Below are 22,544 nucleotides of genomic sequence, written 5' to 3'. Positions count from 1 at the left end.
CATATAATTATGTACAGTACATAATACTTGGTAATGATAATAAATGCTACTGGCTTATGTGTTTACTATACTATACTTTTATTGTTGTTTGAGAGTATACTCCTTCTACTCATGAACAAAAGCGTTAACTGTAAAAGCCTCAGGCAGGTCCTTCAGGAAGTATTCCAGAAGACATTGTTACCACAGGAGATGATACCTCCATGCATGTTAATTGCCCCTGAAGACCTCCACTGGGACAAGATGTGAAGATGGAAGACAATGATATTGATGATCCTGAACCTGCGGGGGCCTATGTTGATGTATGTGTTTGTGTTTTAAACACGTGTTAAAAAGTTAAATAAGATTTGAAAATTTAAAAACAGCAAAAAGCTTACAGAATAAGGATATTAAGAAAGTATTTTTAGAGCTGTAAAATATGTATTTTAAGCTTAGTGTCATACCAAAATAGTCAAAAACTGAAAAAAATTTATAGAATCACAAAAGTCACAGTAGGCTAAGTGTACAGTGCTTAAAAAGTCTACAGCAGTGTGTAATCATGTCCTAAGCCTTCATTTCACTCACTGACTCACCTAGAGCAACTTCCAGACCTGCAAACTCCATCCGTGGTAAGCATCCGATACAGGTGTACCGTTATCCTTTATATGGTATTTTTACTGTACCTTGTCTACATTTAGATCTGTTTGGATACACAAATAGCAACCATTGTGTTATAACTGTCTACCTCAGTACAGCAACATGCTCCGAGGCTTGTAGCCTAGGAGTAATAGGCTAAACCAGAAGACCTAGACGTACAGTAGGCTGTACCATGTAGGCTTGTGTAAGTACACGCTGTGATGTCCACACAGTAGTGAAATTGCCTAACAACGTGTTTCTCAGAATGTATTCTGTCATTAAGAGATGCATAACAGCCGGGCTCGGTGGCTCAGCCTGTAATCCCGCGCCTTTGGGAGGCTGAGGTGAGTGGAATGCCTGAGCCCGCGGGTTCGAGACCCGCCTGGGCAGCGAGACCTCATCTCTACAATAAATCAAAAAATCAGCCGGGCATGGTAGCGCATGCCTGTAACTCCGGCTACTTGGAAGGTTAGGCAGAAGGATCGCCGGAGCCCAGCAGGTCGACGCTGCGGTGTCCGGGAGTGGCCACTGCCCTCCAGTCTGGGCGACAGAGTGAGACTCTAACTAAAAAAAAAAAAAAAAAAAAAAAGAGATGCATAACTTACATAAATAAACAACAGTAATAGCATGCAATAAGTGCTACCATAAGAGAAGTCCTGTATAGTACATTGAGTGCTGCCATGGAGCTCTAGGAAGACAAAAAAGTGATTCATTTGACTTGGAGGAAGCTTAGAAGAGATTTTGAAGACTGGGTTGTTTTCCAGGCTCGAAGGGAGATTGAACAAAGAATGAAGGCATAAAGAGACAATGTATATTTTGAGAAAGAGTCACTGAAAGAAAGGCTGGAGGAAAGAAACAATGGCTGGAGAAGAGACTAGAAATTCAGACTAGGAGTAAGTTTTAAAAAAGACTGTGCATGCTATGCAGAAGTACACAAGCCACAAGCTCAAATCAGCAGTTATTGATCATCTGCTATGTGCAAGGCATATTTTACTGTTTCTCTGTATGTGTTAGAGCACAAGAGAAACTTCCTTGAAAATGTGCTGAGTACTAGATGAAATGTTTCTACTTGTGATTATTATTTCTGTGTATGTGTATAAGATAATGGTAGCACCTTAGGAGGAAAATAGCTTGGCAGAAAGGTGAGGGACATCAGAAAGCAGAAATCTCATAGACAAATTATAAATTCATTTAGGGTGTGAGGTCAGTTAAGGTTTGAGGATAAAAAGAAATTTTAAAAACTTAAAAACAGACTTTAAATTTTATTCTAAGTCTACAATAATCAAAACATCCTGGTATTGGTACAAGAACAGGCATATAGACCAATGGAACAAAATAAAGATTCTGGAAGCAAAACCTCAATTTCTCAACCAACTTATCTTCAACAAAGCCTCCAACAACAACCATTTGGAAGAGGAGAACCTATTCAGTAAATGGTGCTGGAAAAACTAGCTGACCACATATATAACAATGAAACAGGATCCCTACCTATCACCATACACAAAAATCAACTCCAAATAGATTAAAGGCCTAACATAAAATCTCAAACTATAAGAATCTTAGAAAACACAAGAGACACGCTTATAGAAATTAGAATAGGCAACCAATTCCTGATCAAAACCCCAGATACCCATGCCATAAGAGATAAGATAGACAAGTGAGACCTCATCAACGTGAAAAGCTTCTACAAAGCAAAAGAAACCATCAAGAGAGTGAGAGAACAGCCCACATAATGGAAAAAAGTATGTGCTGACTGTATATCTGACAAAGCCCTAACATCCAGGATCTACAAGGAACTCAAATGTGCCAAAAGGGAAAAATGCAAACAACTCCATTTAAAAAATGGGCAAAAGTCATGAATGGACATTTTTCAAAAGAAGGTATATGAGCAGCTAACAGACACATGAAAAAATGTTTAACTTCACTAATCATCAGAGAAGCGCAAATTAAAACCACATTGAGATACCATCTGACTCCAGTAAGAATGGCCATTAATTTAAAAAATAAAAATAAAAACCGATGCTGGTGAGGATGTGGAGAAAGGGGAAGGCTTCTACACTGTTGGTAGGAATGCAAACTAGTTCAGCATCTATAGAAAACTGTGTGGTGATTTCTAAAAGAACTAGAAATTGACCTTCCATACAACCCAGTGATCCTCCTTCTGGGAATATACCCAGAGGAACTCAAATCACTCTGCAAAAAAGGTAACTGCACACACATGTTTATTGCAGCAGTATTCACAATAGCAAAAGCATGGAACCCACTGTGTTGCCCACTGAAACTGGACTGGATTTTTTAAATGTGGTACATATACACAATGGAATATTATGCAGCCATAAGGAAGATCAAAAGTGTGGACTCTGCGGCAACCTGGGTGTATTTGGAGTTTATCATACTCAGTGAATGATCACAGAAACGAAAACTGAGTCCCCCATGTTCTCACTCGTAAGTGGACCCTGAACACCTGTTACGATACCACAAAAAAGCAACTGGCAGTAGTGGGACACAGCCGGGGGAGGGCACATAACAGCAATAAGGGGGCCTGACCCTAATCCAGGGGAATGAGGTCCAGTGGGAGTCGCGAAACTTACCCCGCCCCCAAAACACTTGTGTGCCCAGTCCTGACTTGTGCCCCACAACCTTAAAAAACAAAAATTGAAAAAAGAGTTAAAGCATTATAAAAACGTAAGCTGTGATGGTGGTGGTGGTGGTGATGAAAAAAATAGAGATGTTCTAAAAACTTAGAGACATTATGTGAACGTGAGCTGTGACGATGATGTGGCGATGAGGGTGAATGTAGACGCCACATAAAATTCTCCACGGCATCTGTGCTGGGACGCTGCCACTTTTCTCAAGCCTCGCTCATGCCTTTGATCCTCAGTTTCTACGGCTGATCTATTCTCCGACTCTGAATTGTTCAAGGCCCTCTGATATGAACTGCCTCAGTATAACTGCCAGATGTGCATGTGCTTTTCTCAGGGTTTTGTTTTGGTTTTTTAGATTAAAAAGTGCTGATTGGGATAGAGAGATGAGACACAGTCTTGGGGACTCTAACAGGGAAGATCTCAAAGCAAATGCGACACCATGTTGAAAACTGTGCAGTGTGGATATGTATACATAAACAAATAACCATAAAGAGACTTCATTCTGATGTCACAAAAGCCCTCAGAGAAGTAACGACGGATGCCTTAGAAAGGTCTGAAGAACGAATAAGCGTTCACCAGAAGAGAAACAGGCCGTAGAGGTTTCCCAAGGAAGGAAGAGCACGAGCAAAATTCTGGAGACCTAGTATAGCTTTTTTGCTTTTGAAGGCAGTCGGCATTCAGGGTCCGGGTTTCAGTGATGTCTGAAGCCATGCTGCACAACTCTCTGAATGCCAGTTTCTTCATTAACAAAGTATAATTCCTATTTCATGGGGTTGTTAAAGAAGCATGGAAAGCATTCAGCTGAGCAATACAGTAAGCCGAAACCTTAGTCATCATCATTATTACTCGCCTGGCATAAGTGAAGTGTGAAGGGGTGGCAGTGGGTGATGAGTCTGGGGAAATCAGAGGGCTGCATCATAAAAGGTCCCATGAAAGAGTTTGGATCTTATAACTTCTGAAGATATTAGAAAGCTTTGTAAGTAGCTTTGCAATGACAAGATCAAATTTATGTCTCCGAGAGATTACTTTGGTCATTGTGTTCACTTGTGCTTTTTGTCTACTAAAAGCTCCTCGTGGCTTTTTAAATTATCATTTTGAAGATGTGGGGTGCAATTCAGAATTAGGTATACAAGTCCTTGTGCTTTTAATACCACTATACTATGTATCTAAGAGGCCAAATTATTTGCCAGTTTGATGTTGTTGAAATCTCTACTTCAAAACTTTTCTGAATTGTTAGATTGAGATTGAACAGAGGAGCAGAACTGGAGACAGAAGATTTCGAAAAATGTTGCAGTAGCCCAGACATGAACGATGATGACCTCCACAACTGCCCAGTGACCTTCAGGGCAAAACCCAAGTTTCTTCATGTGAGACACAGTCGGACCCCTATTCCCAAACAGCTTGCTTCTCACTCATCTTCCTCAGACCCTCTGTTCTAATTGCACAGCAAATTATTTGAAGTTCTTGAAATAGCCCTTTCCCTGTGTCTTCTTTCCATGGTTTCTCCTTCTGCCCAGGACATTTCCCTTCCCCACGTACTTCCTCTCCCATTTCTTCTCACTCCTATTCATGCCTCCAAACTCAGCTCAGATTTCACCTCCCCCAGGAAACCTTCAATGATACTGTCTTAATCCATGCGGGCTGCTATAAACAAAATGCCATAAACTGAGTAGTTTATAAACAACAGAAATATATTTCTCATGGCTCTGGAGACGGGGAAGTCCACGATCAAAGCACTGGTGGAATCAACGTCTGGCGAAGGCCTGAAGTCTGATTGATAAAGGATGCGTTCTTCCTGTATCCTCATATGATAGAAGGGGCTAGGTAGCTCTCTGGAATCCTCTTTACAGGGTCATTAATCCCATTTCATAAGGGCGCTTACCTCGTGATATAATCACCACCCAAAGGACCCACCTCCTAATACCATTACCTTGGGGGTTAGGATTTCAACATTTGAATTGAGGACAGGACCACAGTAGGCATCTTGCTCTTTCAGTCTGGAATATATGACCACCCAGTATGTCCCAGAGCATCCCTTTCTACTTCTGTCAGGGAACATATCAAAATCATGTAACGTGTTTCTTGGTGACAGGAACTGAGTCTTTCATTTCTCTGACTACAGTGCTCAGCCCAGTGTCTGGTAGGTAATAGGTGCTCAAACAATGTTTGCTGAAGAAGTGAATCCATGTCTCTTATTTGCCATCATTTGGCCACTTCATTGTTCTACTCACACTTACTTAGGCTCCTGACTGCCAATAAGTAAAATTTCTTAAAGGATACCATTAAAGATTCAACGCTAAAAAGAACATCTTTTGTTGCAGGGCCGTACAGTCTTGGGAAATGGTGAAGATTCTACTGTCAGTCCTTAAAAGGGAACAGTGTGACTGCTGTATGCATTCATAGCCTTGAGAACAGGCAAGAGATAAGCGACAAAAAGAGCATCAAGACACCTACTTGTCCCTCTGGGCCAGGGCCTCAGTGTATTGGTAGGGCTTGACCTGGTCTCCTGGTACATCGTCCCTGTTTCTGGTGACTCCCTTCAGTTTCTCTGAGAGCTCCAGGTTACACTCTTTCTCTGCTTCCACCAGAGCTGCCATACGGGCAGCTTCATTCTTTGCTAGCCTGGATTCCTGCAAAAAGAACGAAAACTGAGAGGCTGCAAAGTCATACTTAGGTTAGCAACCCCCCAGTACAAGGACACCTGAATTTGGGAGAGAAGTAGAGAGGGAAAAGGTGAGTGCAGAAGTCAGGGCAGTAGGGAAAAGGCAAAAGAGGACCCCCAGTCGCAGACTTTTGCGACACCTACTCACCTCCTGCAGAAGCTGAATCTTATTCTCCAAGACCTCGTAAACATGCTCCGTTTCCAGCTGTTGCTCCTCAAACTGGCGCCGAAGCTCAGCTTCATTGTGGCTGTTGAGATTCTCCACATCAGTCCTAAAACCACAGAACATTCGCCAGAGTCAGGCATAATTTAGCAAGTGGACCCACTAGGGTTGTTCCAGTAAGTCAGTCACACTGATAAGAAGAAAAATGAAGCCTTTCTTCCTTCTACGATTATCTGTGGAACCGAGCTTTTCAACCTTTTCAGTAATTTTTCAGGAACTCTAATTATTTGTTGCTTGTCAAGTCAGAATACGTTTGTCTTCCTAGAGGCCTCGTTATTGCCACAGCTTCAAGAGGAGGAACTTTCATTTGGAAGGCAGGTAGTCATCACAAGTTTCAGAGGTCGGCATTCACAGGCACTGTCATCTGTCCCAGGACTCTCCCACTGAGCCTGCTTTCCTAGAGTGCCTGGCTACTTCCGTATCTTTCTTGCTATTTGAATTTCAAATATCTTTACATTTAGGTTGCTGTAACAGGATAGCCATCTGGACAGCCACAGAAATGCTCTGTTCCTTTCCAGTCAGTAAACCTTAATAGACTGTTCTGAATCTGGGCATTCTATCCAGAGTTCTACCCAGTTTTTCTGTGGTCCTATGCAGAGAGAAAACATTTAATCTATGGAAGCTCAGAATTTTGGCTGAGCTTTGCTTCTCTGGTATCCCTAGAAATGAATGTCCAGGCACTAGCATGAAGCAGGTACGGTATCACTAACTTATTTACAGCAAACAACAGCTGTCCTTCAATGTCTGTGGATTAGACATTTTGGGGTAGGATCAGGTGTTAAATGATTTTAATTCCGGTTTGGTTTTATTCTTGTTTTAAGTCATTTGTTAAGAACCATAAGTCATCTTCCAGGGCAGAGAACATTTTTATCAGTTCATAAGGCACTAAGACCAGTGGTACTTTAATATTTGGCTCAGGGGTTGTGTCCATGGAGACTAAATGAGTCTCATCTAAAGATTCCTTGATTGATAGTGGACACTACTCAGCACCATCCCAGAGGTTATATTTATCTTAAATTCTCTTGTCATCATATAGCCTTTTGGGGGTATGAGGATCTTGGTCACACAAGGCGACAAAAGTCTTGGGAGTAACCCAAGACCCCAAAATAGGCACAACTCAGGACATGGCAACTTTTACTTTGACTCCATATTTGACTCCATATTCCTTGATAAATGCAATAGATAACTGCTAACTACTACAATCTCTATGCATTTTCTGAGTAACTCAGCTAGCTGGAATATCTTATTTATGAGACTACAGCTGTTGTGAAGTCAGAAGCCCGAGAATCTGAGGCCAGAAGATATGGGCTCTGCCACAGATTTAAGAAGACTGAACCTTAGTTTTCTAATTTCTCAAAATAGGATAATGTCACCTAATTCAAAGTTCAGATGACACACATATTTTTTTTAAAAAGCAAAGCATTGTACAAATCTCAAACTTTATTACTCAATTATTATTTCTAAAATCTATTAGTTCACTTAATGCCCTAGAAAGTACCCTAGTACTTTGTGTATAATTGAATACCAGCACTTTGTGTATAATTGAATTTGGTTTTGATTTCTGATCTTGCTGGATTATCATCCTAAATATCAAGAAATACTGTAGACAAAGAAGGAATGCCAGATCAGACTGAATGTAGGCTGATTCCAAGATACAACCTGAAAATATTTTTAGTAACAATTGTAATAACCCCACATCTTTATAATAAGAATGAAAAAAAAATTGTAATAATACTTGTCATTTAATATGATGATTTTAAAACCATAAATTATAAAAGTAACCATTTTAATAATGCAAAAGTATATAAAGAAAAAAATCAAGTATTTTCGCCATCACAAACTCTGATCTCACTTCCCCGAGAATGAGATCATACAGGCAATGTTAAAGAGTCTGGTGGCCGGGCTCGGTGGCTCAGCCTGTAATCCCACGCCTTTGGAAGGCTGAGGTGAGTGGATTGCCTGAGCCCGCGGGTTCAAGACCCACCTGGGCAGCGAGACCTCATCTCTACAATAAATCAAAAAATCAGCCGGCCTGGTAGCGCATGCCTGTAATTCCGGCGACTCGGAAGGCTGAGGCGGAAGGATCGCCGGAGCCCAGCGGGTCGAAGCTGTGGTGGCTGAGAGCAACCACCGCACTCCAGTCTGGGCGACAGAGTGGGACTCCAACTCAAAAAAATAATAATAATAAACTGGGCATGGTAGCGCGTGCCTGTAGTTCCAGCTACTTAAAAGGCTGAGGCGGAAGGATGGCTGGAACCCAGCAGGTCGAGGCTGCGGTGGCCGGGAGCCACTGCACTCTAGTCTGGACGACAGTGAGACTCCAACTCAAAAAAAAAAAAAAAAAGAGTCTGGTGTATAGATCTTTGATTAAACTTATTTGCATTTGTCTCTTTCAACTCAAAGTGATTAGTTGATTGATGTGTAACAGGACGTTTAAAACCTTAGGTCTGGTGTATTTACCAATCTATGGCAAGGTATATTTGACTTAGTAACAAACAGACAGCTCAAGGAAAAGAAAGCACATGAATACTGACTGTTCCAATTCCTGAATCAGGCATAACATTCAAATGCCAGAGAAGGGTTAGGGGAACTTGGTTCCAAATCTATTGCTCTCAGATTAGTGAGCCAAACTCTAGGAAGGGCCAAAGCTCGTCTCGTTCAAATGACACTCACCATGTTTTATCCAGATGCTGTTTCTTGTCCTGGAGTTCTCGTTTCAGGCTCTCCACTTCAACCTTCAGCTCGATGTTCTAAAACGCACAAAGGCATTAATCATCATTAACGGTCACAGCTTCTTTTCTGGTACTGGGTTCCTATTTGAGCCTTGTGCCCTTGGTCCACAGCCTCTCACCTCATCTTGACGTAAGTGGGGCTTCCGAGGGATCAGCACCCCAGCAAGGACAAATGAGCCGTGCTGCTTCAGGACTTCCCCTGAGCTGCCTATCTGTCCCTCAACCTATTCATTATTGCCACTGGACCACGAACACCGCCTGTTAATTCTCATTGGAGGACAAAGTAAAAAACTTTTTCTTACTAGATCTTGCCAGATCTGTACCAGAAAACCAAACTGCTGTATATAGAATTCTGTTTTTAAATACCCACGGTTTTAATTACTTAAAGAATTGGTTGTGAACATTTTTGAAAACAATACTTTGTTTCTATCATAAAACTGGACTTTTACAAATGGAATTTGCTTAAGATGAGAGGAAGCTCTGATGGTAAAGATATACAGGGAACAATTAATTTTTATTGGGGTGAGGCAGCAGTAAGATTTCAGCAAACAGACAAAAGTAAACAAAAACATCCCAAGTGCATCTGGTGCAGGTTAAGTGGTCTGGTGTGTGGTGAAGAGTATAGAAGATATACCCATTAAATTGCCAGCAGCATTCTTCTCAGACCTGGAAATGACAATACAGGAATTCATACGGAAACATAAACAACCACGAAGTCAAAACAATCCTCAAGGAAAAAAAAAAAAAAAAGTAGGAGGCATCACACTCCCAGATGTTAAACTCTATTATAAAGCTACAATAATAAAAACAGCCTGGTATTGGTATGAAAACAGGCATATAGACCAATGGAATTGAATTGAGATTCCAGAAGCAAAACCTCAATTTCTCAACCAACTCATCTTCGAAAAGCATCCACCACCACCACTGGGGAAAGGAGAACCTATTCAGTAAATGGTGCTGGGAAAACTGGATGACCACATGTAGAAGATTGAAACAGGACCCCTACCTATCCCCATATGCAAAAATCAACTCTGAATGGATCAGAGACCTAAACGTAAAACCTTAAACTATAAGAAGCTTAGAAAATGCAGGAGACACCCTTATGGAAATTGGAACTGGCAACCAATTCCTGATCAAAACCCCAAGTGCCCATGCCATAAGAGATAAGATAGACAAGTGGGACCTCATCAAACTGACAAGCTTCTGCAAAGCCAAAAAAAATCAAGAGAGTGGGGAGACAGCTCATAGACTGGGAAAATATATTTGCCAACTGTATGTCTGATAAAGGCCTAACATCTAGGATCTATAAGAACTCAAACGTGCCGAAAAGAAAAAAACAAACACCCCCATTACAACTTGGGCAAAAGATATGAATAGACACTTCTCAAAAGAAGACATAGGAACAGCCAACAGATACATGAAAAAACGCTCAGCCTCAGTAGTCGTCAAAGAAATTCAAATTAAAATTACACTGAGATACCACCTAACTCCAATCAAGATGACTATCATCAATAACTCAAGAAACAACATGCTGGAGAGGATGTGGAGAAAGGGGAAGACTTCTACACTGTTGGTGGGAGTGTAAACTGGTGCAGCCTCTGTGGAAAACAGTGTGGCGATTCCTAAAAGATCTAAAAATCGACCTTCCATATGACCTCACAATTACCTACCAGGAATATACCTGGAAGAACTCAAATCACTCTATAAGAAAGATACCTGCACACATACGTTTATCACAGCATTGTTCACAGTAGCAAGAACATGGAACCAACTGTGCTGCCCATCAAAAGAAGACTGGATAAAAAAAGTGGTACAGATACACGACGGACTATTACACAGCCATAAAGAAGAACAAAATCATAAACTTCACAGCAACCTGGATGGACTTAGAGTCTGTAATACTGAGTGATGTTTCACAGAAACAAAGAACTGAGTATCACCTGTTCTCACTCATTAGCGGACCTTGAACAATTATTGTAATACTATAAGAAAAGGACTGGCAGTAGTGGGAAACTGCCCGGAGGGGGACAGGGAAGTGGGACTGGCAATAGTGGGAATCTTCTTGGGGAAGTGGGAGGACACCTCATCAACAAGGGTACTGCATAATAAACATTTGTATACCTAACCTTGAATTGTTAAAAAATTTTTTAAAAAGAGTACAGAAGATAGTTTGCACTGGGCATGGTGGCTCATACCTATAATCCCAGCAACTCAGAAGGCCAATGTGGGAGGATCACTTAAACCTAGGAGATTGAGACCAGCCTGGGTAACATAATGAGACCTTGTCTCTAAAACAATTAAAATTAGCCAGGCTCGGTGGCTCAGCCTGTAATCCCGTGCCTTTGGGAGGCTGAGGTAAGTGGATTACCTGAGCCCGCGGGTTCAAGACCCGCCTGGGCAGCGAGACCTCATCTCTACAATAAATCAAAAAAAAATCAGCCGGGCGTGGTAGCGCATGCCTGTAATTTCGGCTACTTGGAAGGCTGAGGCAGAAGGATCGTCGAAGCCCAGCAGGCGAGGCTGTGGTGGCCGGGAGTGGCCACTGCACTCCAGTTTGGGCAACCGAGTGAGACTCCCAACTCAAAAAAAAAAAAATTAAAATTAAAAAATCAGCCAGGTGTGGTGGCATGCACCTGTAGTCCCAGCTACTCAGGAAGCTGAGGCGGGAAGATCACCTGGGCTCAAGAGTTTGTGGCTGCAATGAGCTATGATTGTGCCACTGCACTCCAGGCTGGTTGACAAAGCAAGACCCTATAAGAAAGAAATAAATTAAAAGAAGGAAAAAATAGTTTGCAACTAGTTTGTGAAAATCATGCTAAAAGACTGAATAGTAATCAGACTTGCCAGGGAGCTTTAGGCAAAATACGACCATGATCAGATCTATGTTGAGGAAGTGATTTATGATGGATGTGAAGAAGGTGGGTAAGTCAGGAGGCAACTGACCAGAATAGGGATGGAGACTGTCTGAGTTCAAAGAGTTTGAGTACAGTGGGAAAAACTCAAAAGACATTCCAGGGGCAGAATCTGTAAGACTAGCTGACATGTGAGATCTGGATTTGAACCGAAAGGCGGACCAAAGATGCTGCTGAAATTTCTAGTATGTGAGTTGTGATTCACTCTATAAACTAAAACAGGTTGTGGGGGGCGCCTGAGAAGGAGTCTGTAAACGTCAGTTGAAGGATTACTTTATTTCAGCTTAGAGATAAGTGTACAAGGATGAATTAGTCTCTTTCCTGATGAAATCAATAGCACAGTATTAAGCAAGAAGAATGCGATCAACTGAAAATGTAAAAAAGTCTTTAAATCTGAGGCTGACAAAGTGATTGAAGGTAAGGTGTGGCTCACATATGAAAAGGAGAATTGTGGGTACTAGAACAGTAAGAAGAATTTTACTCTACTATCATTATATAACAACCACCAATACCTAAATTTCTAGGAGTCCAAGGCCATGCACTGTACCAGGCAATTGCCTACCATACTCGTGAAGACATTTCATAATTCATGTTTTCATGCAGGGTGGTTGAAGCAAGAATACTAGTTGGGAAAAGTAAAACCTGGTTTAGACACTTGAGAGTTAGAATGAAAGAGTGTTTAGAGTTGGAAGGCAGTAGGACTCAAGATATTGTGGATCATGCACCTAGTAAGTGTCCAGCTGGCAAAATGAAAGGAATGCTTGTTCCTCTCATAAGGCAACTACAGGTGCCTTTGACTCAAGATAGAACACAGGTTGAGGTCAGAAGAGATCAGAATATCTTAATTTCTTCAAGGCTTATAGCATTTAAGAAGAAAATGATAGCTCTATCTTTTTGGGACTTCCTTTAAAGCTATAATTGTATGAACACTAAAAAGAGTTACCAGATTTAGCAAATAAAAAAATAAGATATCTAGTTCCATTTAAATTTCAAATAAACAACAAATAATTTGTTTTATTACAAGTACTATGTCATTTGTAATACTTGGGACACACTTACTCTAAAATGTTGTTTATCTTTGATTCGGATTAAATTGAGCATCCTGTATTTTATATTGCAGTGCTTAAACCAAAAGATTAACAAGTGGCAGCAAAGCATTCTTCAGTTTTTGTATAAGGAAAAAGGCCCAAAATCCCTGCATCAATTCCAAGGCCAGGGCTGTGAGAACTATTCATCTGCTCCAACCATATAAACAGTGAAATAGAAGATTCACAGTTGCTATGCCTCCAGCTTTGTGTTTAGTACTAAGAGGAATACAAATGTCTCTAGGCCGGGCTTGGTGGCTCAGCCTGTAATCCCAGCACTTTGGGAGGCCAAGGCGAGTGGATTATCTGAGCTCACGGGTTTGAGACTACCCCAGGCAACTTGGCGAGACCTCGTCTCTACAATAAATTAAAAATAGCCGGGTATGGTAGCGCATGTCTGTAGTTCTGGCTACTTGGAACGCTGAGGTGGAAGGATTGCCAGAGCCCAGCAGGTTGAGGCTGTGGTGGCCAGGAGCATGCCACTGCACTTCAGCCTGAGTAACAGAGTGAGACTCCAACTCAAAAAAAAACAAAAAAGAAATGGTCTCTAAACCAGAGACCCTTCACAGAGGTGAAGTGATATGCATTCTATCATATAGGAAATTCAAAGATGGAGCAATTTCCTCATCTGTAATATAGAGAATAATTGCAACTTTCTCATTTGCAAACCTACCTTACAGGGTCATAAGGCATAACTAAATAAATACATGCAAAGGGCTTAGAACAGTGTTTCAAACACAAATGTAAAAATAATTTTAATTTTAATAATACTATTATTATGATCATCATCATCATAACAGCAGTTTATCTTCTATGAGACCATAATATTTCAAGTGGATTCAGTACTCAGAATATTGTGCTGTGAAAGAGGACTCCTAAGTTTATTATTATTTCTGCCACCAACTGACTCACTTGTGTGACCTTCTGCTAAGGTATCTCTACCTGTGAAATGACAAAGAATGGTAGAAAAGTGATTTAAATCTCATATGAAAGAAAATGTAATCTATAACTTTGAAGTGTTCTTATTTATCAATGCTATCCTTACACCTGACTAACTTATTAAATCAGAAAAGTCCAGATGCTTGCTGAATCACTTCAGATAAGTCAAAAATCCCATGTCTGAAACACATGAGACCTCAAATGACCAAAGCTGTATAAATGACTCTGGCTAGTTCTCAGTCTCATTATGTGATACAGGGAATATCTCTAGTAGGTATACATTATTTCCTGAATGTCCTTTACTACCATTTTGGCATGAGAAATCCTTGAATGTTTACGTAAAAACAAAAAACAGGGAATGTTGAGAGGCACCATGAAACAATGAAGAGAGCCAATCTAAAGCCTATCTAAAGGTTTTAATCCTGGTTTTATCCCATACCTGCCAGGTAACCTTGGGCAGGCTTAACTAATCACTCTGAGCCTCACTTTACTCACAGGCATAGTGTGGTTGCTTTCTTTCTCAATGAAGAGGATAACAGCTGTTTCACAAAGGATTTTGTGAGGATTAAATGAGATAATGTGCACAATGCACACAGAACACGGCCTTGCACACAGCTGTTCAGCAACCTTTGTTCACATTCCCTTATGTCCAGACTAATCAGTGCCAGTCAGGGACCTCAACCTCACCAGGAAAAGCACTTAAGTGTAAAGGGAAGAAAAACAGAAGATGTCAACTATGTAGCTTCTACTTGCTCTAAATCCTAGACAAGAAACTGAAGTCAACACGTGGACTAATTTGGCCAAAGATTCACAGATTTGAAGACCCTAGCATTTATTTGTTCCAGAGCTCTCATTTTAAAGATAAAGAAGTTGAAACCCAGAAGGGTTACTTCCAAAGTAAAAGCAATAACTGAAACCAGCACTCCACTTTTGCTTCAGCATTTCAGCTAGAGAGACCAGCTCAGGAAACACTACCCAGTTTTGCCCGACTTAGTAGAATGTGATAAATTATAGGACTGGAGAATGTGCTGCATTAAATTAGGCCTGAAAGGATAAATGGAGGCAGTTAAGTGTAGTGGCCAAGAGTACAGTCTCTGAAGGTGAGAAGAGGGCTTGACAAGTCACCAGCCCTCTCTAAAAGCCTCAAACTCCTCATCTGTTAAGGGGATGCTGATACCAATCTCAAAGGGTGTCAAGGAGGCTACATGAAATGATACACGAAAAGCACACTAAAGTGCCTGACATATAGCAAGCATTCAAAAAATGTTAGCTATTATTAACTGTAAAAACAACAATAATTTACACTCTCTGACTAGGAGAGCTGAATTTCTCAGGCATAAACACATATTAAGCTAATATAAATATAAATATATATATGTGTGTATATATATATACATATATATATATTTTTCAGAGTCTCACTCTGTTACCTAGGCTGGAGTGCAGTGGCATGATCATGGTTTACTGCAGCCTTGACCTCCTAGGCTCAGGCAATCCTTCTGCCTCTGCCACCCAAGTATCTATGACTACAGGCATGTGCCACCAAGCCCCGTTTATTTTTTTGACTTTTTGTAGAGACAAGATCTCACTATGTTGTCCAGGCTGGTCTCAAATTTATGGGCTCAAGCAGTCCTTCCACCTCGGCCACCCCACGTGCAAGGATTACAGGCATGAGTCACCATGCCTGGCATTAAACTGAAATGTCATAGAAATGAAAGAAAATTATTGCACTGAAGGTGCACTGCACACAAATACACACCCTATCTGAACATTTTCCATTTTAGCTTTCTCCTTCTAAGATAAGCAGAAAAGGGAAATGAAAAAGGAGGAAAGGAGGGGAAAGAAGAATGACAAAAGCAGACTGATTTCTCTAGGCTTCAGCATTACATCTATTCAGTTAGATGATAAGGCTTATATGCTCATGCAGAACTGCTAGAATGGCTTTCTCTCCCCAAGATTAGTTCATAAGTGTCATAATCAATTACTTCTTTTTTTATTTAAAATTGTGGAGTAGAATTCAGGGTTAGGTATACAAATATTCACCGTGCAGGCACCCTTATCGGTGAGGTGTGCCCCCCCTTCCCCTGGCAGATATCGACTACTGTCAATCCCACCTCCCCACCCCCCACCCCCTCCCCACAGTTTACCGCCACTTTCAATGCTTGTCTTAAAGCAATACGGTAGTATAATCAATTCTTTCGGTGGATCAAAATAATTTAACTTTGCAGGTGCTACAAAATCTTATCCCATGAAAATGCAGCAAGCGCAAACCAATTTTGTGCATCAGAATCTAACCCTTTTGCAACTTCTCTCAGTAGAAAAATCTCTGCATAGTTTATCACATTTACCCATTCTCCTTTAGTAAATATTCACTTGTAAATTGTGAAATTCTAAGTCTTTCTTAAGTGGATCTCAATTAACTGCGTTTGCTTATTTTATCAACAAATCTTGTCAGCTTTTTGTCAAGATACTTAAAATTTCTGTACTAAAGAAGGGAGTTGGGGAGAGATGTGCCCCTTTTTCTTCAAATCCCCAGAGGAGTAGTCACCCATCTCACTCAATAATAAAGCTGAAGTTAAACTTTTACTATATATGAGTACCTAGAGCTAGAGGACAGGACTAATGATAAATTTGTAGATTAACTGTATTTAACCAGATTTTTTCTGTATCACAGCGTGGCTCTCTTTTAAAAATAATATTTTCAAAATTTTAAATATTGACCCCATTAGAAGCCACAGCACAGTGATTTCCCCCCCCAAAAAAACTTAAAAAACAAAAACAAACAAACAACAACAATAACAAAAGAGAGAAATGGCTTTGAGCAGTTTTCTAAAAAAATCTTAATCCAAAATGAACGAATCCTTTCATTGTTGGATGCTAATTATTACCCATTATACTAACTAGATTATACTAACTAGATTACACACTGTCTCACATAATGCTAACATTCCACAAGAGATTTCAGGCCATAGGAGAGGGAGAAGTTTCTATCGAAAAAGTACAATCACAGCCAGGAAATATTAACAAATCTGCTCTTATAGGACTGGTCCTCCACACTAAATAACTCTCATAGTGTTGGAAGACACAGCTGGAGTTGTCAGGTAGGGCTTAATGGGTACCTAAGAGATAGAGGAATGGAAAAGGTAATTATAGACAAGGAACTATGATATCAAGAATGAAAATGCCATACAACCCAAATATACAGGTACCACTAAGTAGCTCACTTATTTCAAGCATAAACGTGTGATATAGCAAAGTTCCAGAACAATTTTTAAAAAATCATCCATCAAAGTCAGGCACGGTAGCTTAATGCCTGTAATCCCAGGACTCTGGAAGGCCAAAGTGGGAGAATTGCTTGAGCCCAGGAGTTCGAGACCAGCCTGGGCAACATAATGAGACCTTGTCTCTACAAAAAATGTTAAAAATGAGCTGAGTATGGTGGTGTGTGACTAGTACCAGTGACTCAGATGGCTGAGGCAGAAGCATCACCTGAGTCCAAGAAGTTCCGCCTATGGTGGTGAGATCATGCCACTGCATTCCAGCCTAGGTGACAAAGTGAGCCAATTTTTAAAATTTTCTTTTTGAGCTGGGCACGGTGGCTCATGCCTGTAATCCCAGCATTTTGGGAGGCAGAGGTGAGAGTATTGCCTGAGCTCAGGGGTTCTAGGCCAGCCTGAGCAACATGGTGAGACCTCATCTCTACAATAAATCATAAAATGAGCCAGGTGTGGTGGTGTATGCCTCGTAGTTCCAGCTACTTGGAAGGCTGAGGCAGAAGTTTTGCCTAAGCCCAGCAAGTTGAGGCCGCAGTGGCTGTGAGCATGCCACTGCACTCCAGCCTGGGTGACAGAGTGTGACTCTGACTCAAAAAAAATATATATTTTTTCATCCATCAACAGATGGATGGATGGGTAATAAAATGTGGTATGTCTATACAATGGAATATTATTTAGTCATAGAAAGGAATGATATATGCCACAAAATGGATAACCCTTGAAAAAACTGACATAAAAGAAGCCAACACAAAGAACCACATATTGTATCATTCCATTAATATAAAATGTCTATTCCAGCTACTCGGAAGGCTGAGGCGGAAGGATCGCCGGAGCCCAGCAGGTCGAGGCTGCGGTGGCCGGGAGCGGCCACTGCACTCCAGTCTGGGCGACAGAGTGAGACTCCCACTCAAAAAAAAAAAAAAAAAAGTCCAGAATAAGCAAATCCACACAGAAAGAAAGTAGATTGGTGGTTGACTGGGGTTTGGGGGACGGGGGGAGGCGGATAGGGAAACTGGGGAATGATGGTTGATGGGTCAAGGTTTCTTTTTGGAGTGACAACAATGTGCTGAAATTGATTATGATGATGGCTGCACACCTCTATGGACATACAAAAATACTGGTGTGTACAGTGAATTGTACACTTTAATTGGGTGAGTTGTAATGGTATGTTAATTATATTTCAATGAAGTTGTTTTAAAAATGTTTCAAAAAGACTAGTAACCTATAGTTACTAGCTATAACTAAATGATAATAATTGTTAGATAGGAGGGGAACCCAAAGAAACCTGGAATTATTTTTTGGAGGACAGGTCCCTTGGAGGACGGTGCCTTGGAGCACCGGCTCTCGCAACTAGGTTAAGTGTTCTAGGAACCCATCAGCAGCAGTGTACCAGCTAGCATGTTGTGAGAGCCTACTCTTGGTTTCAGTGAGTTTTGTTTTAAAGGCTCTTTCAATGCGTTTGCCCATCTCATGATGGGTGGTTTACAAGCACACCTGTCCACACCGTGCTGAGTGTGCAGCAGTTCTGACCAAAAACAGCATGACATCCACGCCCCACCCTCCCTATTCAGCCAATCATTTCACCCAAGAAACTATTTTTTCTTTCCACGGATGAAAAAGTTCTCAAAGCCAAACATTTCGCCAGTGTGGAAGATGTTGAAGCACTAAAAGGCATCAAAGTTTGATGAGTTCAAAAACTGTTTTGAGCAGAGGGAAAAGTGTCTCTATAAGTGTATTGCATCAAATGGCGAGTACCTTGAAGGTGACTGAAGTTCAAACATGTAAGGGTAAATACATGATTTTTAATAAATAAATTCTGAGTTTTTGGAGGTCCCCTCATATGCACTTAGAACAGTCTAGCACATAGTAACATTATTACCATATCTAAACTACAGAACAAAACTCTCCATTGTCTTCAAGTTCCTCTAACAGAGATTCTTTATCATTCTATAGTTCAAAATCTCTTCTCAATCTTGCACCTCCTCTTCAGCCCCACTGCTTGCCGCCTTCTTAGGTATACCTTCCTTCTCACCAGAACCAAAGGACATGGGTTGTCTCGTAACTGGTCTCCCCAGTCTCAGCCCCTCCACCTTTTAAATTTTTTCTAAAGTGTAGCTCTGATTATTATAGTCAAAAAGCTTTTAATTATTTTTAGCTGTACAACAATTAAATGTTATACAGCTGAGCCTGATAATAGAGTCTAAGAGATAACAGGGTATTGCAGAACTGGCCTCAATCTACCTCTCCAGCTTTGTCTCCTATGCTAATGCACCAGCCCAACTGGATTTCCCAACAAGCCCTATACAAGCACTGTTCTCTGCCCTCAGCTTAATCATCAAGTGCCATGTCCATTGTAAAACCTCACCTTTCCCAGTTAAAAGTAATTTCTCAGGACTTTGAGACTGTGTTTTCATGATATCATTTTTTTGGTATTTAAACACTGAAATAAAGTATAAATGCTTCATATTTCTATCCCTGCCTTATTTACTCTTTTTAAATGACAGACTTTCTAAGGACAGAGTCAATGATGGTGTGGTGGAACTCACCGGGTATACTGGTTAGTAAGACTCTGCCTCTCAGTTTTGTGAGGCTGAGGCAGGGATTTAAAGATGGGCAGGCCTAGGTTCCAAAGCCTTTCTGCCACTCCCTAGCCGAGGGATGTTTTCTGTGTAAGTTACTTAACCTCTTACTACCTAATTTCCTCATCTATAAAATGGAGGTTAAAAACATTACCTTGAGGGTTGTAGTGAGGAATAAATGAACCTATATAAAGTACCTAGTACAATGCCTGATCCAAATAACTGGCAGCAGTGACTAATCCAAGACCTTCACGGTGTCTTGCATCTGTATAAGCAATAAAAGCACTGAATGAATGAACTAGCCAAAGAACAAACTAACAAGAAACAAATGGACAAGAGGCGGAAGAAGTGGAGTGACACTGATATGTTTACTGAATGAAAAGGATAGATAATGCTGTGTGATTGTTTGAAAGACTTTATTTGAAGTCTTTAAAAGACTTTCTCAGTTTTAAGCCAAGAAGATTCTCTGATAGGTATATTATTAACCCACTGATGATAAAAAAGTTTGAATACAATTTAGGTTTTCAGCCCCCTCTGCTTCCACCTCTCATCTTCCCCTTTAAAAGCACTAAACATTCTACTTCTATGCACTACATTAGAGTTCAGAAATTCTGATTAATAGTTCCAGGTTTTAAATTGGACATTTTAGGCCAGGTGCAATGGCTCACCACACCTGTAATCCTAGCACTTTAGGAGGCCGAGGCAAGTGAATTGCTTGAGTCCAGGAGTTCGAGACCAACCTGGGCAACATAGCAAAACCTCATCCCTACAAAAAAATAAAAAGTTAGCCAGGCATGGTGGCGCACGCCTGTAGTCCCAAGCTACTCAGGATGATGAGGCAGAAGGATCATCTGAGCCCAGGAGATTGAGGCTGCCATGAGCTGTGATCGTCATGATCATGCCACTGTGCTACAGCCTGGGTGACGGAGCAAGAGCCTGACTAAAAAATACAAAAATAAAAAACATTTTAGAGGTAAAATTGAGTATGGACCCAGCACTGAATGATACTGAATATTTTTGAGCATTTTGAGCAAAATAATAGTACTGCGGTTATGTTTGAAAACAAAGCCTTATCTGTTAGAGTTACATTCTGAAGTCTTTCCAGACAGTTACATGATGCCTGAAAGTTACTGTAAGGAGTGGAGAAGGACAAGAAGAAGAACAAACAGTGCAGGGAGATCAATGAAAAGAACAGCAGAATGCTGGCAACTATGAAAGCCAGGTGACAGATAAATGACTCCCTGGTACAGGGGATGGTGCAGCAGGAGGTAGTATTCTCTTAATCTTTATGTTTGACAATTTTTGTAATGAAAAGTCAAAAATGGGGACATTTTTGCCACAAGAAGGCAAATGTCCGTATTTTTTTTTATTTTTTCATGTTCATTTCTGGCATTACCTAAACTGAGGGCACAGATAGCAAAGAACATTCGGCTCCCTATAACAGCTTCTGTCAGCCGCCAGACATAAACAGACACAATGGTGCTCAGTCTTTTTCCCAAAATTGGGGGATAAGGAGAATAAACCTGCCTCTGAGCGCCTGTCAAACTTGGGGGACTCAGAACACAACTGAGTATGTGTCATAGAGAGGAAAGAAGAGATGCAGAAATATTTCTGGGCTTCAAATCTGCTCAAAGTAGTTGCAGACTCCTCTTCAAATGAACTACTTTGGGCAGACTGAAAGCACAGTTCTCTCACTTCACCTCTTATCATCCGTTAGTCTCTTTGACTTTCACGTGCCTTCACTCTCTTCCACTCCTTTTCACTTGCCCACTTTGCCCAGCTTCACCTGTACCCTTCTGATCCGACACAGGATCACAATGACATCAGCCATTACCCAGCAGCCATTTTTCCTGGTAACCAGAGCTCTGAGTGATGGTAGTTCATAGTGAGATCATTTCCAAGACCCCTCCAGCTTTTGGTGGTACCACTCTCTTCTAAGGGTGTTTACGGATTGAGAAATCAATCATATTAGTGTTCTTGAATATCACAGAGTCTTTGTCTGAGCTGCTCCCTGCCTGTGATGCCTTCTCTTTTAAATCTGTTCTTCATTAAGGTTCAGCTAAAACATTCTCTCCGCAGGCAACATTCCCCAATCTCCTAGTCAGAACTTGTGATTACTTTCTTTCCATTTCAATCATACGTAGTTTATAACTAATCGGACTGTAACTTAATATCCATACTGAGACTCTTCTGAAAGTAAAACAGGGTGCTATCATAATTATTTCAGGGCAACAGGAAAAAATCAGAATTGTCTTAAGTAAACCAAGGTTCATGGTCATCCAGTGTATATTTCTAGTATAGCACTCACTTTACTCTGCCTTATATTCATTATTTAAAAGGTCTGTCTCCCCCTCTAGGTTTTAGAAAACTTTGCTCTCAGTATAAGTTTCTGGAATAAACACTTTTTTATCTGTCTTGAATTGCTGATTTTCATTTTTGTTTTGGATTTAACTTCACATTTATGCATGTGTGTGCATTTCACTTATCTGCAAACTCCTTGACACCAGGGACCATGTATTATGTTATTTTATATACCTCCAAGTTTGCTTCTGGGCTAAGACCAGGCACAGAAAAAACAAACAAAGTTAAAAAAAAAAAAAAAACAACCTTGGCATCATAGTCCTTGACCTCAAGGAGCTCTCAGTATAAATAAGTGGATTAGGGTCAGTGAGGGAAGGAAATGAACACTGCACCTTTGCAAGATAGCAGGAAGCAAGTCAGAGAGGAGCAGGTCTTCCACAAGAAGTCTGTATATAGAACAAAAATAAATATGTCAATCCTACTCTAGTCAATTCTGTAAGCTAAACGAATTAAAACAGAAACAATTTAGCAGGAGGAAGAGTCTCAAAATAGTGTTAGAAGACTCTCATGTATTTCCTG

The 22,544-nt window shown here is 40.7% G+C and overlaps 1 protein-coding gene across 4 annotated transcripts in view; it reads right to left on the bottom strand.

Moving 5' to 3' along the window:
* Window positions 1-22,544, bottom strand: part of LOC103250971 (myomegalin-like) — a 108,281-nt gene that overhangs the window by 60,481 nt on the left and 25,256 nt on the right. For 3 of the 4 annotated variants that reach the window (XM_008049561.2, XM_021708320.1, XM_021708319.1), the window contains exons 2-4: window positions 8,816-8,892; window positions 6,068-6,191; window positions 5,712-5,887 (exon numbers count right to left, since the gene is read on the bottom strand). In XM_008049561.2, coding sequence (XP_008047752.1) covers window positions 5,712-5,887; window positions 6,068-6,191; window positions 8,816-8,892 — 377 coding nt within the window. Of the gene's footprint in view, window positions 1-5,509; window positions 5,888-6,067; window positions 6,192-8,815; window positions 8,893-22,544 lie in introns of those variants that run through there. The other variant, XM_021708321.1, reaches the window with a different exon arrangement.

This window comes from Carlito syrichta, unplaced genomic scaffold (assembly GCF_000164805.1).
Source record: "Carlito syrichta isolate Samal-C Ts95f unplaced genomic scaffold, Tarsius_syrichta-2.0.1 Scaffold135755, whole genome shotgun sequence".
NCBI lineage: Eukaryota > Metazoa > Chordata > Mammalia > Primates > Tarsiidae > Carlito > Carlito syrichta.
The sequence above is the reverse complement of the archived record's forward strand: the minus strand, read 5'-3'. Positions and strand labels throughout refer to the sequence as shown.